The sequence below is a fragment of the Trichechus manatus genome, unplaced genomic scaffold, assembly GCF_000243295.1.
Source record: "Trichechus manatus latirostris isolate Lorelei unplaced genomic scaffold, TriManLat1.0 scaffold00033, whole genome shotgun sequence".
NCBI lineage: Eukaryota > Metazoa > Chordata > Mammalia > Sirenia > Trichechidae > Trichechus > Trichechus manatus.
In genome coordinates this window covers 9,772,475-9,794,161 of record NW_004443969.1, presented here as the reverse complement: position 1 = coordinate 9,794,161, position 21,687 = coordinate 9,772,475, and the positions used below count along the sequence as shown (strand labels likewise).

Sequence of the window (21,687 nt, the reverse complement as noted above, 5' to 3'; positions counted from 1 at the left end):
TTTCAATCTCTTCTCTTGTTATGGGTCTGTTCAGATTTTCAACATCACTTTGTTGTAGTTTGGGTAGGCCGTATGTTTCTAGAAATTTATCCATTCCCTCTAGGTTTTCAAATTTGTTGAGTATAGTTTTTCATAATATTCTGTTATAATCCTTTTTATTTCAGTTGGGTCTGTTGTAATGTCCCACATTTCATTTCTGAATAAACTCTTGATACATGTTGTTCTAATATAGAAATGAGAAATATAGGACAAATATAGAATATTATGTATTACTATAAGGAATGGAGCCCTGGTGGCACAGTGGTTAAGAGCTTGGATGCTGACCAAAGTGTCGGCAGTTTGACTCTACCAGCCACTCCTTGGAAACTCTATGGGGGCAGTTCTGCTGTGTCCTATAAGGTCACTATGAGTCAGAATAGACTTTTATAGAGAACAGATTCTAAGAATAAGTTAAAGCCATTTTAATTCCATTATATAGGTAATTACTGAATGACTCAGCAAATTTCAGATCATTTTCCCAGTGAAAATCAGATTTTCCATCTCAGCTGTGGATCTTATCTCCAAAAAAAGCTTGCTTATAGTCCAGCTGTTTCTACTGTTTACCAAGAAAGTACAAGTAAAAATTATACCAGTTTCACAAATGAAATTAGAGTCTTAGTGATGAAATATGAAGGCTGAAAGAGTGTGTGGTAATGAATATACATATGCTTACTAGAGGTGAAAATGCAGTCCTGATAGAAAACTGACAGGTAGTAGCACAAAGTGATTGGGAATGAATGTCTTCAAACTCCTTGAGGCTGTGACTAGTTTCATGCACACTTACCTTGCCCAGGGACAAAAGGTCTAGAAAACTGGGGCATGATGGAAAGTGGTTGTCCAGAGGGACGTACAGCTTTCAGAGTGGACAGCTGAGCTGGTGCTGGCGACTGAGCTGGTGAAATAATGGGGCTACTGAGTTGAGGGCTGTGCTGCAATTATAATACATCAAGAAAACGAGTCAGCATTTTAGGCAGACTTTCAGAAAATTTCCTTTTGAATAAAAACTTTATTTTTCCTGATGGCAAATGTATACTTATTATAAAGAAATTCAAGCATTATAGAAATATATGAACTATATCATCTCCAACTCCCAAAGATAAATTCTGGTAAAACATTGTTTCTATGCATATGCATTTATACATACATTTAAAAAAATGGGGACTATACACCCTATTTTTTTTAACTTGCTTTTGTATTTAACAATAATACTGTAGATACTATTCCATGAGAAAATACATACACTTACCTCCTTCTTTTTTTCATGTTAAATGTTGTTTTAAATTTTATATTTAAACAACTTCAGTCTTAGAGAATAGTTGCAAAATAGTACAAAGAATTTCCAGAATTCCCAAATGTTAACATTTTATTATAACTGCTTTCTCCCCTGCCCCCTCGATAGATACAGACATAGACACATGATTATTTTTTTCTGAACTGTTTGACAGAGAGCTGCACATATGCCATCCCTTTATACCAAAATATTTAGTGCCTATTACCTAAAAAAAAAAAAGGGACAATTTCTTACATAACCACAATAAAATGATCAAAATCAGGAGATTAACAATATTATTTAATCTACAGATTTTATTCAGATTTTGCCAATTGTTATTTTGTGGAATATCCCTCAGTTTGGGTTTGTCTGCTATCTCCATATCACAAATAAGTTCCTGTGATACATTTTGGGGAGGAACAAGAAAAGTGACGTGGTGTCCTTCTCAATGCATCCTATCCAGAAGAGCATGATGTCCATCTTCCTCCAAGCACTGGTGATGTTTCTGTCAGTCGTTTGGTTAAAATGGTGTCTACCAGGTTTCTCTAAAGTTATTATTTTTTACATTATGGTTATAAGTATCTTGTGGGAAAATACTTTATGAAAATATCCCGCTCATCACATTTTCACACTATGTTAGCACTCAGTGATGCTTCTTGCCTAGTGGTTTCCTGGCGGTAATTTCCTAATTCCATCATTCCTCCTACATTTATTAGTCCCCTTTGCCTTCTACCCCATTTATTTAATTATTTATTTATATCAATATTGTCTCATGGATTCTGGTTTTATTCTATGGGTTACCACTCATTTTTTTTATCATTATTTTGATGCCTTAAGTCTTCAAGCCTAATCCTGTATCCCTTGACATGTCCCATCATTCTTCCAGCACGCCCTTACTTAGGGCACAGCAAGATGTTTCCCCACCCAACACCAGCGCTGTCATTTCTTCTAGGAGTCTGGTTTCTTTTAGTGGAGACAGGTACTTAGAAACTACCTTCTAGTAGTAGGTGGAGCTTATTCTTTATACCTGCTGATGAATGTCAAGACTGTTTCCAATTTGTCAATGTTACAAAAGGGAAAAAAGAAATAACCTACTACACATATTTTTGTATACTTGTTCCATAATTCTTTTTTTTTTTAAATTGTACTTCAGGTGAAGGCTTACAGACCAAATAGTTTCTCATGAAACAGTAGTACACATCTTGTTTTATGACATCGGTTAACAATCCCACAACATGTCAACCCTCTCCCTTCTTGACCCTTTTGTTTTGGTGAAAATATACATAGCCAAAGATACACCATTTCAAAAATTGCTACATGCACAGTTCAGTGACATTGATTATGCTCGTCCAGTTGTGCTATTCTCGCTTTAGATGAAGGCTTACAGAACAAAATAGTTTCTCATTTAACAGTTAGTACACATGTTGCCCTATGACAAAGGTTAACAACCTCACAACACATCAACACTATCCTTACTCAACCTTGGGTTCCCTATCACCAGCTTCCTTGTCCCCTTCTGCCTTCTGGCCCTTGTCCCTGGACTGCTGTACCTCATTAGTCCCATTTGGTTTTATGGGGCTGTCCACTCCCAGGCTGAACCGTGAACCTCGGAGATGACTTCACCACTGAGCTAAAAGGGTGTCTGGGGGCCATACTCTCGGGGTTTCTCCAGTCTCCTTTAGGCCAGTAAATCTGTTCTTCTTTTTATGTGAGTTAGAATTTTGTTCTACACCCTTCCCCAGCTTTGTCCAGAACCCTCGGTTGTGATCCTGGTCAGAGCAGTCAGTGGTGGTAGCCAGGCACCATCTAGCTGTACTGGATTCAGTCTGGTGGAGGCCTTGGTAGCTGTGGTCCATTAGTCCTTCGGACTAATCTTTTCCTTGTATCCTGTTCTCACTCTCCCCTGCTCCCAAAGGGACGAGAGCAGTGGAGTATCCCAGATGGCTGCCCACAGGCTTTTAAGACCCCAGATGCTACTCACCAAGGTAGAATGTAGAACATTGTCTTTATAAACTGTGTTATGCCAGTTGAGCTAGATGTTCCCCGAGACCATGGTCCCCAGAGCCCTCCACCCAGCAATTCAGTCCCTCAGGGAGTTTGGATGTGTCTATGGAGCTTCCATGATCTTTCCTTGTACAGGTGTGCTGGTTTCCCCTGTATTGTGTACTGTCTCCCCCTTCACCAAAGATACCACTTATCTATTGCCTATTTAGTATTTCCCCCCCACCCCTCCCATCCCTGGTAACCAACAAAGATTGTTACATTTTATGTGTGAACTTTTTCATGGGTTTTTACAATAGAGGTCTCATACAATATTTGTCCTTTTGTGATTGACTTATTTCACTCAGCATAATGTCCTCCAGTTTCATCCATGTTATGAGATGCTTCACAGATTCATCGTTGTTCTTTCTCGTTGCATAGTACTCCATTGTGTGTATGTATCGTAGTTTGTTTATCCATTCATCTGTTGATGGGCATCTAGGTTGTTTCCATCGTTTTGCTATTGTGAACAATGCTGCCATGAACATAGGTGTGCATATGTCTATTCGAGTGACGACTCTTACTTCTCTAGGATATATTCCTAGGAGTGGGGTTGCTGGATCGAATGGTATGTCTATTTCTAGCTTTCTGAGGAAGTGCCATATCATTTTCCAAAATGGTTGTATCATTTTGCATTCCCACCAGCAGTGCATAAGAGTTCCCATCTCCCCACAGCCCCTCCAACATTTGTTATTTCCAGTGTTTTTGATTCATGCCAGTAGTGCCGGGGTGAGATGGTAACTCATTGTGGTTTTAATTTGCATTTCTCTAGTGGCTAGTGATCGCGAGCATTTCCTCATGTGTCTGTTGGCCATTTGAATGTCTTCTTTGGTGAAGTGAACTTGTTCTATAATTCTTACTAGATAAATTTGTAGAAGTGGATTTGTGGATCAAAAGCTATGAACCTTCTACATTTTGAAAAATGTTATCAAATTGCATTCCAAAAAGAGGTGTACCAACTTACACTACCAATGCACAGCAAGAATGTACAAGACAACATACAACTGGATATTGCGCCAACATGTAAATTATTAGTCTTCCTAAATTTTCCCAATTATATTGATAAAAATATTTTTTATATTTTCATCTGTTTAATGACCATTGGTCATTTATAGTTTGTTAACTACCTATAAATGACCTTTGCCCCTTTTATTCTGCTATAACTTTTTCATATGTATTGAAAATACCTTTTCTCTATCTTTTAAAAAACGTTTTAAAAACCTTTCAATTCTGTAAAACTTCAAGCATACATATGTGTAAAGCCAAGAGTATAACAAACTTCCATGCACCGATCATCCAGCTTCAACTGCAATTCCCCATCCCCCTGGTTTGTTTTTCCTGAAGTACTCAAAGCAAATCTCAAATATTGTACCATTTCTCTTGTAAATATTTCAGTATATAAATACTTCTAACATATAAGAACTATTTTTAACATAACTACAATGCCATTATCATACTAATGAAACTAACATATTTAAATATCTTTTTTGCTCAAAATCTTTTGACCATTCAATATTCAAACAAGATCCATACATTGCATCTGACTATTGTATCTCTTGAGTCTTCTAATTTCAAAATGCCATTTATTTGTTAAAGAAACGGGGTTAATTTCTTTAGTACATATCCCATATAACTTTTTTTTCTTTTCTTTCTATATTTCCTGTGAATCAGCAGCTCGGCTTAGAGGCCTGATTCGGTTCAGCATCAATTTTCTGACTACAGCACATCATAGGTGATGTACTTCCTTCTACACCACATTAGGAGGCAAATGTTTGGAGGCCTCACTTTTAGTGATATGAAATTGATCAGTGGGTTCAAGCATTGTTATTCATTTTAAAGTCCCCCATAAACCTCTTACCTAATGTTTTTAACATCTGTCTATGATCTTTCCCTTGATCCATTATTTCAGTAGGGCTACAAAATGGCGATGTTTCTAATTCTACCACTGCACCTGCATTTATTAGTTGGATTTCTTCTATGATGAAGAATGTTCCCTCATCAACGATCTGGTTCCACTAAAGTTCATACGGGAAAGGTAGGATAAACGCTTGATTCTTTTAATTTTAGATATAGTTTAACTTCTAATTTTTTAAGTTAAGAACATTTTAAGTATGTAGAAGTTGAGAACTGATACTTAAGTATTGAAAAAAAATTGTCTGGATATAGAGAATGTCCAAAATTTCTTTGCTCATCTACTTGAGAAGATTTCAAGTTCACTGTCGAGCCTTGTTGTTAGTTACTGTCCAGTTGGCTCTGACTCATAATCACCTCACGTACAACAGAACAAAATGTTGCCTGGTCCTGCTTCATCTGCACAACCACTGGCATGCTGCAGTCCAGTGCTGCAGCCACTGTATATTTTGAGTGCTTTCCAGCCTAGAGGACTCATCTTCCAGCACTATATGGAACAATGTTCAGTTGTGATCTTCAAGGTTTTCATGGGCTAAGTTTTAGAAGTAGGTTGCCAGGCTTTTCTTCCTAGTCTTTCTTAGCCTGGAAGCTCCACTAAAACCTGTCCCCCATGGGTGACCCTGCTGGTATTTGAAATACCGGTGGCATAGCTTCCAGCATCATAGCAACAAGCAAGCCGTCACAGTACAAGCTGACGGGTGGTGGTTGAGCCTTATACTTCAATCTTATTGTTGTAGTAGTGTGCTGTCAAGCTGATTCTGACTCATAGTGATCCAGTATGACAGAGTAGAACAGCCCCATAGGCTTTTCTAGGCTGTAATCTTTACAGCAGCAGATTGCCAGGTCTTTTTCCCAGGGAGTAGCTGGTGGGTTCAAACCACCAACCATTCGGTTAGCAGCCAGCTAAACTGTTGTCAAGTTTCAAAATGATAATGAGCAAAAGATGCATCTTACCTGGACAATGTTGTCCACATTGCTAAATTCCACACACTTTGGTCCTCTCTGGTGATCACAGTAATATTTGTTTTGTTTCCACGGGGGTGAGTGGGCACGAGGCTGTGGATTGTTTGGTACATTGAGCTGCATCATCACCATTCCTCCAACAGGTGGCGGAGGCGGCACAGCTGAGAAACAGAATTAGGCCACTTTGCAATCAGGGTGTTTTAGCAAATAAGCCTGTATCTTTGAACACGAGGATAATGGCAATAATTTTACATTTCTGAACAAAATTTTACTATTAGATATGTAAGCCAGATTTAAGCCCCCATGCTTCGTGCTATGTATGTTTAACAAAGGCATTAAAATTGACTCCATACTCATAAACATCTCTAGTGTCCTAAAAATAACAGGCCTAGAGTTACTCAGGAAAAGCCAGTTTCCTCCTGCAGGACCTAGTAGACAGGAGCACAGCTGAGATATGATTGACAAAGGTGTTTAATGTTTTAAAAGAAATTAATTTTAAAACAGGCGCTATTATAAATACACAAAGAAAAAATCTTGGAAAAATTAATACTCTAAACAAATACTGACAGTATAAGGTCATCTTTACAGAGAATGAATTAGTGAATCAATTTTGTGCAGTGGAAAATATTTGGGACATGGGCATCAGAGAGCACAATGTTAGTACCCTGAAACGTCTTATGACTCTGGGAAAATTATACAACCTCTTTTACTCTCTGCTTTGTCATCTGAAAAATGAGGCCAGGAAGGCCTCAGTGTTGTGAGGATCAGGTATGTATGTGTAAAAGCACTATGCTAACTGTCAGGTGGAGATAAATGGACTATTTAGTGATTCATTTCTCTTGTGTACTAGTGCTCCAGCACTACTAGTGGTCAGGCATGTACCTTACTTGCCACCAACCCCGTCTGTTAAGGCAGGGTCCCGTGCCTTCCCTCCAGGCCGAGAGTTCGCAGTAACCATAATGGTAGTTTCCACCTCTCTAGAAATACAATCAACCTGACTGGCTAGATAAACCACTGAAGGGTTGACGACTTAGGGGCATCTAAAAGTTCTCCTCTGTCCCAGCAGCCCATGCTGGATGCAGCCACTATTAGTCATTTATTCATCATCTTTTACTGATTATCTGTTTTCTGGGAGTCTATTTATTGTCAACAAATCATTACCATAAAATGTGGTGTTACGATAAAGGTTTATATGAGGCACTGTGGAAGCAGAGATAAAAGTAACAAACTCTGTCTTTAGGACTGGGGAAACCTTTGCAGAAGAGGTGATTTTTGAGCCAATTAAGGATGAACAGAATTTTGGCCAACAGAAAAGGATGGTGGACAGGCACGCCAGGCAGAGCGAACATCAGGTACAAAGGTATCTTTGGTATGAAAAAGCACCGTGTATTCTAGAAACAAAGTTCTGTATGACTTGAGAATATAACTATGAATAGGAGGCTTGCTTGCTAGGGGCATCTGTCCAAATTTTTATTCAGAGGAATGACATTAATGAGATTTCTGTTTCAGGACAATAATTTTTGAAACTCTGCGTGTGTTGGAGGAAAGTCAGGGATGGGGGAAACATGAGACAAGCAAAGAACATAAGAGATAACTGCAAGTAAGACATGAAAAGAACTGATCAACAGCAGCAACAATGTGTGGAAAAAGAAGGATTCAGGTTTGAGGAAATGGTGACTACATGAACGTGAGAGGGGAGGGCAGAGGCAGTTAATTATGACTTTGGAATTTTTGCCTTAGTCTCTAGGTAGAAGGTGAGGTAAGGGATGCAAGAGGAAGAAGTGGGGTGGCGGTGGGGGGTGGGTGGCTGTGAGGATACTGAGTCCTGATGTGTCTTTGACACACATCAGGGTATGGATGTCCAATGGGCATCTGGCTATATAGTCTTCTTTCAAAAATAAGATTTGGAAGGTGTTGGCAAAAAAGCAGTAGTTGAAGCCTTGAGGGTGGTTGGATCACCCAGGGAGAACTTAAAGAGTAATGAGAGGAGTACCTAGGACAGGACATCAGAGTATCAACATTTATTAGGCAGGAGAGGAGGGACAGCCCAATGGAGGACGGTCAGGATGGTAGTGTGGTAGTATTAGTAGTAGCCGAGGAAGATGGGGACTGAATATGGTAACCCTGATTTAGCACAGCACCCTAAATATCCATAGCATATATTGGCATGTAACAAGTCGAGAATTTGTTTTCTAGAAATGCCTAAGGAACTTAATTTAGCTATTTCTCAAATGGACAAACCATTATCTTTTTGTCCCCCCCAATGATCTACTCATACCTGTGCACTGGTGGCTTTGAAGCTGTTGGGAAGTGCATGGTGAAGTAGTTCGAGGGAACTGTACTTGTTCTGATCCTGGATGTTGCAAGTAACCTACTGATGAGCTATGGGGAAAAATCAAACACAAAAAATACAGCACAATGAAAAGAAGATGATACAGAGATTCTCCAAACAGTCTAACAATGTTATTTAAATAAAATTGTCTTTCAAGGTAGTTAGCAGGAAAAGTGAAATCTAATTTAACTCTTTCCTCTATGAAATATAATTACTTTATTGCATAAAAATCACTATATATTTAGGCAATAGCATTGATTTTTCTATAACCAGGAAAAGCCAAACCCTAATTCCATCACTGTTGCAATTTAACAACTTAAGTATGGCTTTTGTATTGTTCTAATAATTATTTTAGAAAGAAAAAAAGAATAGCTCACTAACTTTATAAAATAATTTACTTGTATCTCATTGACTTATATTTTAGAAAAGGGAACATGCAGTTTCATAACGATGAGATCTAGAAAAAATACTTTATTTCTTAGAAAATGTACTATCTAAGAATAAAGAAAACCACACGATTCTGACAAATTTTAATACAAATACTGACAAAAATAAACAGCTGTTAGTGTAAAACCATTCTGCTATTGCTATATTTTTAAACAGTTTTTGAAACTCTAATATAGGGTTTGTCATAATATATCTTTAAAGTTTTCTCTTTAGTAAATTCTTTCAGGATAATAGTTGAAAATCAGAGTGATAATAGTTGAAAATCAGAGAATTTCTGAGAATTCTCAAATAACCACAAGCCCTAATTCATATATACCAAAACCAAAAACCAACCCTGTTGCCGTCAAGTTGATTCCAACTCGTAGTGTCATGGATTGAATTGTGTCCCCGAAAAATATTCGTCAACTTGGCTGGGTCATGATTCCCAGTATTGTATGACTGTGTACCACTCTGTAATGTGATGTGATCTCCTTATGTGTTGTAAACTCTATCACCATGACGTAATAAGATGGATTAGTGGCAGTTATAGTGATGAGGTCTACAAGATAGTGTCTTATGCCAATCTCTTTTGAGATATAAGAGAGAAAAGCGAGCAGAGACACATGGGAACCTCATACCACCAAGAAAGCAGTGCCAGGAGCAGAGTGCGTCCTTTGGACCTTGAGGTTCCTGCGCTGAGATGCTCTCAGACCAAGGGAAGATTGACGACAAGGACCTTCCTCTAGAGCTGACAGAGACAGAAAGCCTTCCCCTGGAGCTGATGCCTTGAATTTGGACTTGCAGCCTACTAGACTGTGAGAGAATAAACTTCTCTTTTTTAAAAGCCATCCACTTGTGGTATTTCTGTGAGAGCAGCAATAGATGACTAAGACACATAGCGACCCTATAGCACAGAGTAGAACTGCCCCATAGGGTTTCCAAGGCTGTAATCATTATGGGATCAGATTGCTACATCTTTCTCCTACAGAGCAGCTGGGTTCGAACTGCAAACCTTTCAGTTAACAGCTAAGCGCTTTAACCACTGTGTCACCAGGGCTCCTTAATTTATATATAAAACCCTATTATTAGTCTTTTTTCTCCATTTTAACAAGCTCTCTTTAAAAAGCAGTATTTCTTAATCTAGCTTGAACAATTTTTTGTACTTGGCATCTCATGCAATTGCATTAAAAATACTACTTTAGATCCAACTACCAAATTATAGCAAATACAGGGGGTCATATTTAAAGACACCATGATGATGCAATCAGTAAAATCCAGAATATGCAAAACTCTACAAGACAAATGTGCAAAAATATACACAGTATTTGCAGAATAGCTGAAAATACTAACTGGAAATTTGATGAAAGTAAGGAATTATTGTCAAATATTTTTATTTTTTAAATTTAATTATTTTTTATTGTAAAATATTTTTAGATATGAAATAGTATTATGGTTATGTGGGTTTTTAAAAAGACCTTTTAGAGATACCTATACTGAAATACACCCACTCCTCACTTACCAACATGGGTAGGTTCCAAAGATCAGGTTGTTATGCAAAAATCGGCGGTACGCGTAAATGGAGGATGACAACATCAGGTCACAAAAATGGAGGATGACTACATCATTACATAACTGCCAAATTACATCATTACATAACTGCCAATCCACTGAAAATCATGGTCCAGCCAAGCTGATACACAGCCTTAATCATCACAGCCAGTGTTAACCTTCGCCGCACACGTCGGCATTCTTTACTGCCAGACATCCGTTGTTAACGTGCAAAATACTTGAACAGATTTTTTACTGTTGTCGTAAATGTGAAATGTCAGATAATGAGATAGTTGATAAGTGAGGGGTAGGTATACGCATGAATGGAAGTATGGTAAATGGAATTTATTTTCAAAATAATATGGAAGGGGGAAGACGTAGAAATTTAGATGAAAACAAATCAGTCATTACTGATGCTAAGTGATGGGTACATGGGGTTCTGTATACTTCTGTTGATAATACAAAGTTAAAACACTATCAATCCAGGTGGACAATTGACCAATTAATAAAATTAGTACTGTTTTTTTCAGTGGCAGTAACACAGCGTGGTTCATTAAAAGGGAAGAAGAAAGGAATGTATGGCAAAATGTGAAAATAGTACTTTCTGAAACTAATGTTAATTATCATCGGAATACATTATGTGAGTACTGGATACCTGTGGAATACAGCTTAAGAGATGGTTTGCAAATGTGTTGCTACTGAGGAGAACACAAAGCTCTCCACCAAAAGGTTGTTTTTGTTAGGTGTCGTTGAGTTAATTTTTGACTCAGAGCAACCCGTGTGACAGAGTAGAACTACCCTATAGGATTTTCTTGGCTGTAATCTTTACATGAGCAGACTGCCAGGTCTTTCTCCCTCAGAGCCACTGGGTGGGCTTGAATCACCAACCTTTCAGTTAGTAGCGGCACACTTAACCATTGTGCCACCAGGGCTCCTTCTATCAAATGGTAGTTTTTTTTTAAGGCTCTGTTCTAACTGGTGTAAAAGCCTCTGTGGGCCATGCAGAGTCCCTTACACTGATCTTGTTTGTAGTGGGCTTTAGTTTTAATTATTATAAATCCGTTTTCTAGCATTAGACTACCCCTTAAGTAAATGAATAAAAATCAAGTTTCAGAATTATAAAACTAAGTTCTAGGTCTCTACTAGTTCTCCCTCAAGAGACATACAGACACTTCAAGGGACACAGACTGGGCAATGAGTCATCTTCTTAAATCTTTTAAACATTCTATGTTCAATTATCACCTAATTTGCCTGCTACAAAGGCAGAACTAGAACACGCTAGAAAAAAGGAAAGTATAAGCATCAGTCTTTAAATACCACTCTCATTTTAAAGACGCGAATATTTGTATAATAGAAACAAAAAGACAACTTTGTACTAACTTCAAAAAATTCTTCTTTGGAAGAACAGAAATAGAAAGAAGGCGACTTTTTAAAGTAAAAAAATCAGGCTGGTCCTTGAAGAAGTTCACATTCTATCCTTGAACAGGAAAATAAAACAACATACACACTAACCCATTTCGTCCCATACTTCCTGAAAAGTCCTGACTTAAAAAACAACTTTCAAAGGTATTAGAGGCCACTGCATCAAAAATTAGTCTCGCCACTTATACCAAGTGTTTGGTCAAACTTTTTAGGAGCTGCCTCTTCTAAGCGTATGGTACAGCCAGTCAAGTTGCTAAGAAATGCCTCTCTACAGTATCACCGGAGATTGACAAATGACATTAAAAGCTGTCCAACAAGTTTCTTTTTCTGGGTTTTCTATAATGTTTACCTTATTCCTATAAGATTCTATAATTCAAAGGAAAATATCCTTTCCCTCCAGTCACTTATTTCCTCATTTTTACTGTGTTTTGGAACATAAAAGCCATGATGGAAAACATGACAAAACATCATATACATATTTTAAAAATCAGAAGCCTACTGTAGTGTGCCAAAGTGTGAAGAATTTTTGTATGTAATATGATCATTTATGAATGTTCAGAATTGGACTTTTAAGGGATGGTACTGATGCCATTTTGATTAGACCATGATACTCGTTTGACAGACCATAGTACGAACGGAAATTAATGCTTGGCATTAAGATACGTTGCGGCTGTTAGGCGTTGTTGAGTTGGTTCCGACTCTTAGTGACGCTATGTACGACAGAATGAAATGCCACCCGGTCCTGCGCCATCCTCACAATCATTGCTATGTTTGAGTCCGCTGTCGTAGTCACTGTGTCGATCCATCTTGTTGAGGGTCTTCCTCTTTTTCGCCTACCCTCTATTTTACCAAGCATGATATACTCACTAGATATTCTTGCAAATTTGAGTGATGTTACATTGCTATCTATTTTGATGGCTTTTTTTTTTTTTAAGTAAAGCAAAAAGAAAGTTTTATTTGGCATATATTAAAAAGGGCAAAAGTGGGAAGCGGATAAGCATGCTGCCAGAGCTAATGTCTGCCTGAATCCAAGGAAATTACAGAATAGACAAGTGGGAAAACGGACAAGCATGCTGCCACAGTCATGTCTGCCCGAGTCCAAAGAATATTACAGAGAAAGCAAAAGTGGGAAAACGGACAAGCATGCTGCTAAAGCCATGTCTGTCCAAGTCCAGAGAAATATTACAGAATAGGCAAGAATGGGAAAATGGACAAGCATGCTGCCACAGCCATGTCTGCCCGAGTCCAAGGAATGTTACAGAGTCATCAGTATATATTAACATCACAAAATGGGCAAAACCATTGAAAGCTTCACCTCTTCACAGACTGGCTAGAAACTGTGATCCTACATTTTGAATTGCCTTTCTTGACAATTATTGGTACAGTTTTCAGTAACAACAGTCAGGAGGGTCTTCACTGGTCCACCAAATTTTCTACTCACTAAATGCTAACAGAAAAAGATAAGAGTGGACAGTCTTTTGTGTTCTGTTTGACTGGTTTATGTGAAAGGTTCACTAAAAGGTATTTTCCAAGATTACCCTTAGCTATTGTCTTTAAACCTCAGGTCCCAGCTGACGTGTCCTTGTGAGACCAGCTGCAGCTGGGTCACATTCTCTATGCTCAAGGACAGGAAATAATAACTCCAATATTATGTCCTAAATGTTCCCTCCTTTTGATTGGAGATTGGAGATGACATATCGATGATCAATACCTGGACTTAGTTGAGCTCCTAGATGGCAAACATGGCAGGTTCTTTAAACCCACAGTGCTGGTTTTCCACTGGATACCATCTGGTTCTTCACCAGGATCTTAAGAGTAATGTTCTCATCAATAGCATTGCCGGGAGTGAGCAGACTCAATGTACATCAACATTTTAGCCCTATTTTGATAGCTTTTGTCATTTTATACTTAACCTAGTGGAAAGTACTATGGATTTGGATGCCAGAGGCAGCACAGATTGGAGCCCAAACTCTACTTTTTATTTGCTGTATGATTCTGAGCACGGTATTTAAATCTCAGCTCTCTTATCAATGAACATGTGATTAATACCTGTCTTACCAAACTTATAAGGTGACTCTGAGGTTTAAAAGTAATAATATTTATGAAATTAGTTTTTAAAACAGTAAATTACCATCTTCAAACCTTGATTAAAGAGCTCTAGAATAAAAGACTTGGCCAGACAAGTTATAATACAAATAGTTAAATGCAAAGAGACAAACTAAAATGAGATTTATGAAATGTAAAACAGTGAAAAAGAGTCAGCACCCACTAGAACTGTAAACTGAAGTTTTTGTCAATATGTACCAAGACTTTAAAAACAGTCATATTAATTCTTCTGTAAGGAACAAAATAAAAAAGTGTACATAAACAAAATGTTCTGCATTAGGCTAAATAAATTATTGCATGCTCAAAAAATAGAATCTCTAAAAGTTATATTTATGAAGAAATTTTTAATGTCATGAAAAAGTAACTTCTTATGCCAAATGAACAAAATATATACAGTAAGAGCTCAACTATTGTTAAAACTATATATGAAGAGAAAAAAGACTGAGAGAAAAATATTAACATGTCAACAGTGGGAATATGGCTGATCACTGGTTATTTACACTTTTTTTGGTATTTTCTAAAAAAGGCACACATACATTTTGCAACCTTATAAAAACCTCCAAGAAAAGGATAAATACGTATTGTATGATCCCGCTTACCTGAAATACCCAGAACAGGAAAATGCATGGAGGCAAAAATAGATCAGTGGTTACCAGGGGCTGGGGGTTGGGGGTTGGGGGCGCTGGGAGGAGAGAATGGGGGAATCGCTGCTTAGAGGCTAACAAGTTCCTGTCTGAGGTACTGAAAAGTTTTAGAAATAATGGTGATAGCTGCTCAACAATGTAAATGTAATTACTGTCACTGAATTGTATACTTAAAAAATGGCTAACATGGCAAATTTTATGCTACATATATTTTACCACAATAAAAAGGCCCTATGAAAACTGACAGAAAAGTTTGGCTTTAAAATGTTGTATCACGGATTTAATTTCAACTAACGATATGAATCTGCTTCAGAAATCTTCAGCAGATGTTTGAATACGGCCGGCTGGAGATGGTTTTACTGATATTCTGCAATATAAACCTTTCATTCTCTTGAGGGTCAGACTCAGCCAGGCTTGCTGTCTATGAAAGAAAGTACTAGCTTTCTGCCTCATAAACTTTCTGCAAGTCAAGGTGATTTCCGCCGTATACATTTTGTGATGAGTGACAATATAAATGAATTCTCAACTAATCAGAATTTGACCAAACCATACTCTCAGTTAATGATATTAAATGTCAAATAAAACTTTTATTGTACAATGTTTTGTTTTCCCTTAAACACGAAGGGCCAATTTGTCCAGGCTTTTTGGTTAAATACTTATATTCATAGAAAGGTTCACTTATAGCTTACCTATTCCCAAATGTGAAATATTTTACAAAACTAAATATAACTAAAAAATAGAGAAAATATTTTAAAAAGCCAAAAAAAGGAAAAAAAAAAAAAAAAAAAAGACTGCAGCAGGGACACTGGGATAATATTATTGCTTATGGAGCACCGAATCTAGCTTTGCATTTCCTGGCAGCTAAGACAAAATTGTGAGCTCAGAGGATTATGCAACTCTGCCAGGATGATAACAGAAGCTAGCATTTAAACCTCTAGCAGGTGTTGGATTACAGACACACATATCATAATTGTATTCTATGATGAATTTAAAGCATGTAGTTAATTATAAGGAGTCCCTGGGTGGCACAATCAGTTAAGTGCTCAGCTGCTAACTGAAAGGCTGGTGGTTTAAATCTACCCAGAGGCACCTCAGAAGAAAGTCCTGTCAATCTCCTTCAAAGATCACAGCCATTGAAAGCCCTATGGAGTGCAGTCCTACTCTAAACCACATGCGTGCCATGAACTGCAACTGACTCGATGACAACTGATTTGGTTTTTTGGTTATTAGTTAATTATAGAGGACTTCAGTGTCAATACCAGGTAAGAGAGACAGTTCACATTTTACTAAGCAACTTAGGGCTCGTAATCTTGTCCAAAGAGGATTATTTCCAATTTACTACATAGGTAAGATGCAGAAGTACCTATAGGTAAGGCTTATATTTTCCTTAAAAATGGGGTTTGAAGTTTTAAACAGGTACTTGCATGAGATGCAAGAGTTGACACTACATGCTTCATGGAAAAGATAGCTTTGGCTTGAGAAACCGTAATGGCAGGTATTATCAAGAACAACCAACCACAAAAACTCTCTGATGCTTTTGGGAGAATGACTGATTTTGAGAAGGGCCATATCCTGACTGGCCCATCAGGATGAGCAAGCTATCGTTAGTACACTTGTGAGATGTATCACTTTAGCAGTTCATTTAAGTATTGGGAAACATCTGCCAAACAAGAATTTTACTAAAAACAGCTGATCCTAAGCTGCTCTTTTTGGCAACAATTTAGCTACTTCTTAAGTCTGTTTCTAGAATGGTATCATAAAGTTGTCACTGGCACTGAGGACAAGGCTTATCTTCCTGCGTGATACAGCTGAAGGACATGCACATCGCTCATCTAAAAGTTTATCAAATCTTTTAAATATAACTTAAAAAGCGAGGATGCCAGAACAGTATCATTTTACATTTTTGAATCAAAATTTCATCTATTAAAAGACTGTTATTACCCAGTCTAATTTTAGGAATAACCATTAACCATAATAAAACAACAATCATTCTCTACTGTAAAAGAATGGGTATTTGCTACAATTTGCTTGGTAAAACAGATTCAAATGCCTGCAAAAGGGCCAATACGGTTCATGATTTCTTCAATGATTACACACTGAAGGGAAACATCCAGGGCCTTAGCAATTCTGAAACTACTGCAGACATTATGATGGGGAATGCTATGGTTATGACACATTAAACTGTCAAATTTATATTAAAAAAGCTTATTTCTCATGCCTTCATTGTACCTTCTAAGATGTATTTCATTAAAACACATAGAACTATATGCTATATAGTACTACATCTTATATGGTACTACCTAGTACCATCTAGGAGCCCTAGTGGCACAGTGGTTAACAGCTCGGCCGCCAACCAAAAGGTTGGCAGTTCGAATCTACCAGTCGCTCCTTGGAAACCCTATGGGGCAGTTCTACTCTGTCCTATAGGGTCGCTATGAGTCGGAACTGACTCGACGGCAATGGGTGTTTTTTTGAGCACCATCAAATTCATTATTATAGGAACTTCAATATTACCACAGAGCACATTAATGTAGAGAAAATTCTAGTAGCTCATGACATTCCTGATTTCAGGCTAATTGAGGGCCCCCCTTCCCTAACTGATCATTTTTCTAACTGGTCACTGTGGGCAAGACGGATGGTACAGAGTTCTCTGGTTCTTATACGGTCCATGTTTCATGAGAAATCCAGAAGCAGGATTTGGTAAAACTTTAAAGATATTAAAAGTCACCTTCCTCTTGTTGAAGATGTCCTCCTCTAATTCAAACTAAAAAATGTCTCCACCACTAGCCTTACATGTTCAAAATGCTTACTTTTTTTGAAAAAGGGGTTTTCAGGCTGGACTTCTGATTTCTGCTTGGTCCTGTGCAGACCCAGTTTGAGAAAGCTTACAGATGTTAAAATGGAGCCCCCAAGCAAGGGAATTAAGATTTTACTATGGTCAAGATAAATAAGGAAATGGCAGTATGGACAAAAATAGTGCATAGATGAAAGGCATTCACCAGTATATCCTACTATATAAAGTTATCTACCAAAGAAGTCGATGACTTAGGAAAACTAATTGTATGGGAAATTCTACATAAAAATATTATTGCCATCATGCTTCTCTTTTTTTTATGGCTTTGCAAATATTTCATGGCTGCTATTTCAAATTATTATTTATACTATTTAGGTGGAAAAACAGGAACCAGTTTATTCTTCTAAGGTAATGATTAATTCATTTAAAAAGCAAGCCCATCTACTACAGCTTTTAGCGGCTATTGAAGAGGATGTCTTTGGAAATTTATGAACAGTTGGCAAGGTGTGCTAAGAAATGATTTGGGTTTCTGCCTTTTAAAATTATCTGATGTCTTATTATCAGTAGTAGTTAAGCAAGCTTCCTGAATTTAAAAAACATTAGTTAATAGATATGTGCTGAAAATGCTCTAAGTAATTAATACAATCTATTTGGGGACTGTAGTAGCCAGAGAATCACATTTAGTCTTCTGAAATAAAGATAATGGAGCAGTTAATATAGACTAGACACTTTGAAACTGACTGGTCCCAATGTCTGAGTCACAGTATTTCAACTAAGCAAACCTCACTATAATTTAAACCAAACTGAATCAGCCTAGCAGAAAAAAGAAAAAAAGGAAAAGAAAGTTTAAACTATTAAAAGATTAATCCTTATTTCTCTTGGATCTTTTTTTGTTGGATTGTTTCAAACCTTCTATTAATAACAGTACTATTAAAACTTGTTTGGTAGTCGTTTTAATTCTGGGGTTGAATTATCTTCATGGCAAATTTCTAGAAGTAGAATTAATGAATATAAATGTATAGCAGCTTTGGTGTTTGTTAAATATTGTCAGACTGGTTTACAGAAAAATGGGCTTGATATGTCTAGCAACCAGCAATGTTTAAATGTTTGCATTTTCACACAGTACTGACTATGTGTTTTATCCTTCTGATTTTTGTTAAAGTTGTCTTATTTTCATTTTTTGGACTGTTAGTGAGATCTAACATTTTCACATGTGATAACTTACTATACGTAAACTATTTATCTACATAAATTATGTATTTGTAGGATCTTCCTGCTGTCATTATTCCAGAATATACAGAAGTGATAAAAATGTTTTACATAATAAGCTTTATTAGGCATATTTGTCACCATTCCCCATGTTTTGCTGCTTTCTTATTGATTTTTGTTTTAATGTAATCGGACTAGAATTTACATTTAAAAAAACTGAAATATTTACCTACTCTTGGATAATACACTTCCTATCTTCTTTAATCCTATCTCACTGAGAAAAGAGAAGCAACCAGAAGGGAATTTTCATGAACGCCTCATGACACCTATCCAATTACCAATAGCTGAACCCTTACACTCTGCTTTTTTTCCATTCACCATGTATGAATCCTCTGTGCTCTTATCTAAGGCTCTCCCCCGACCATTTGTATGTTAGAACTCATTCCATTTGAGGACCTTAAAATTCTTCCCTGTCTCTATATTGGCAAATCTTCTCTTTCTACTGATTTTTGCCCATCAGCATACGAACACACAGTTCCTTCCTTCATCGAAAAAAAGTATGGTGTCTCTCGACCTTTATCTCCAGTTGTTTCTATTCATTGTCTCTAATTCCTCTCCTCCCTTTCTCTTAGTTCTTTTCTCCTAGTATCTTTCCCCATACTTAAGTCTTCTTCGAAATGACTATTACCTTTTTGGGCTCTAACTGATCACAACCCTCTCCTACCAGACTTCTGTGATGAGCAATTATTTGCTTTTTTTCTTCTTATAGTTTTATCACCTACGTATGTATCCCAAAACAACATGGTTAAATCTTGCCTGTTTTTTATCGTAAATAAATGGTATCATACTGCATGGATTATCTTATGACTTGCTTCTTTTCACTCAACATTTTATTTGTGAGACTCTACCAAATGTGGCTGGAGTTTATTGTCTTTGCTGTACAGTAGTGTGCTGAATAAATACACCATAATATATTTATTCATTCTATTCCATTCTACTTAGATTGTTTTCAATATTTAGTTAAATACTACTGCTATAAGCATTCATGAACATGTCTGATACACATCTGTAGAGGTATTTTTAAAGGCTGGGGCTGGCAAACTTTGTCTGTATTGGGCCAGTCAGTAAATATTTTAGGCTTTGTGGAACATGTATGGTCTCTGCTACATATTCTTTTTGATTTTTAAATAACCCTTTAAAAATGTAAAAGTCATTCTTGGCTTGTGGGTCACATTAGGCATGCAGACCACAGTTTGTTGACCTTTGTTCTAAGGTATAAATCTAGTAGCAAAACTGCTAATACCGAGGACACACACATCTTCATCATAACATACTACTTTACTATCTTTCAAAATGGTTGCACCAATATATATTTCTTTTAGGAGTAAATGAGATTCCACTTCTTTTATCATCAAAAGTAACTGTTTTGTTTTAAAATTAGGAAAGGTATGCATCAGGGTTGTATCCTTTCCCCATACTTATTCAATCTGTATGCTGAGCAAATAATCCTAGAAGCTGGACTGTATGAAGAAGAAAGGGGCATCAGAACTGGAGGAAGACTCATTAACAACCTGTGATATGCAGATGACACAACCTTGCTTGCTGAAAGCAAAGAGGACTTGAAGCACTTACTGATGAAGATCCAAGACTACAGCCTTCAGTATGGATTGCACCTCAACATAAAGAAAATAAAAATCCTCACAACTGAACCAATAAGCAACATCATGATAAACAGAGAAAAGATTGAAGTTGTCAAGGATTTCATTTTACTTGAGTCCACAATCAACGCCCATGGAAGCAGCAGTCAAGAATTCAAATGACATATCGCACTGGACAAATCTGCTGCAAAAGACTTCTTTGAAGTGTTAAAAAGCAAAGATGTCACTTTGAGGATTAAGGTGCGCCTGGCCCAGGCCATGGTATTTCAGTCGCCTCGCATGCATGTGAAAGCTGGACAATGAATAAAGCTGGACATAAGGCATCTGAATTGTGGTGTCGGTGAAGAATACTGAATATACCATGAATGGCCAAAAGAACGAACAAATGTCTTGGAAGAAGTATAGCCAGAGTGTCCCTCAGAAGGAAGGATGGTGAGACTTCGTCTTATGTACTTTGGACATGTTAAAAGGAGGTATCAGTTCCTGTAGGACATTATGCTTCATAAAGTAGAGGGTCAGTGAAAAAGAGGAAGACCCTCAACAAGACAGACTGACATAGTGGCTGCAACAATGGGCTCAAACACAGCAACGATTGTGAGGATGGGGCAGGACCAGGCAATATTTCATTCTGTTGTACACAGGGTGGCTATGGTTCAGAATCGACTTGACAGCATCTAACAACACATTAACCATTTGGATATCATCATTTGTGAAGTGGTTACATCATTTGCCTTTTCCTCCCTTATTAATTTGTAGGCATTCTTTATACTCTGGATATCAGAATTCGATAGTTTCATATATTGCGAATATATTCTCACACTTTGTGGCTTGCTCTTAAAGGCGTATTTTTATTAACAGAAGTTCTTAATTTCAGTATAGTTCAACTGATCATTTTTTCCTTATGGTCACTTTTCATGTCCTAATTAAGAAATCTTTCCTGGCGGGGGTCTGGGGACCATGGTTTCAGAGGACATCTAGGTCAGCTGGCATAACAAAGTTTATTAAAAAAATGTTCAGCATTCCATTTTGGTGAGTGGCCTCTGGAGTCTTAAAAGCCAGCAAACGGCCATCTAAGATGCATCAATCGGTCCCAACCCACCTGGAGCAAAGGAGAATGAAGAACACCAAAGACACAAGGAAAGTATCAGCCAAGAGATGGAAACGGCCACATAAACTAGAGACTTCATCAGCCTGAGACCAGAACTAGATGGTGCCCAGCTATCACCAATGACTGCCTGACAGGGAACACAACAGTGAGTCCCTGATGGAGCAGGAGAAAAGTGGGCTGCAGAACTCAAATTCTAGTAAAAAGACCAGACTTAATG

General features: G+C 37.4%; 1 protein-coding gene across 2 annotated transcripts in view; it reads right to left on the bottom strand.

Moving 5' to 3' along the window:
* R3HDM1 (R3H domain containing 1) overlaps positions 1 to 21,687 on the bottom strand; it is a 111,070-nt gene that overhangs the window by 6,704 nt on the left and 82,679 nt on the right. For both annotated transcript variants that reach the window (XM_023730201.1, XM_023730202.1), the window contains 3 exons: positions 8,502 to 8,605; positions 6,215 to 6,384; positions 824 to 968 (listed from right to left, as the gene is read on the bottom strand). In XM_023730201.1, coding sequence (XP_023585969.1) covers positions 824 to 968; positions 6,215 to 6,384; positions 8,502 to 8,605 — 419 coding nt within the window. The remainder of the gene's footprint in view (positions 1 to 823; positions 969 to 6,214; positions 6,385 to 8,501; positions 8,606 to 21,687) is intronic.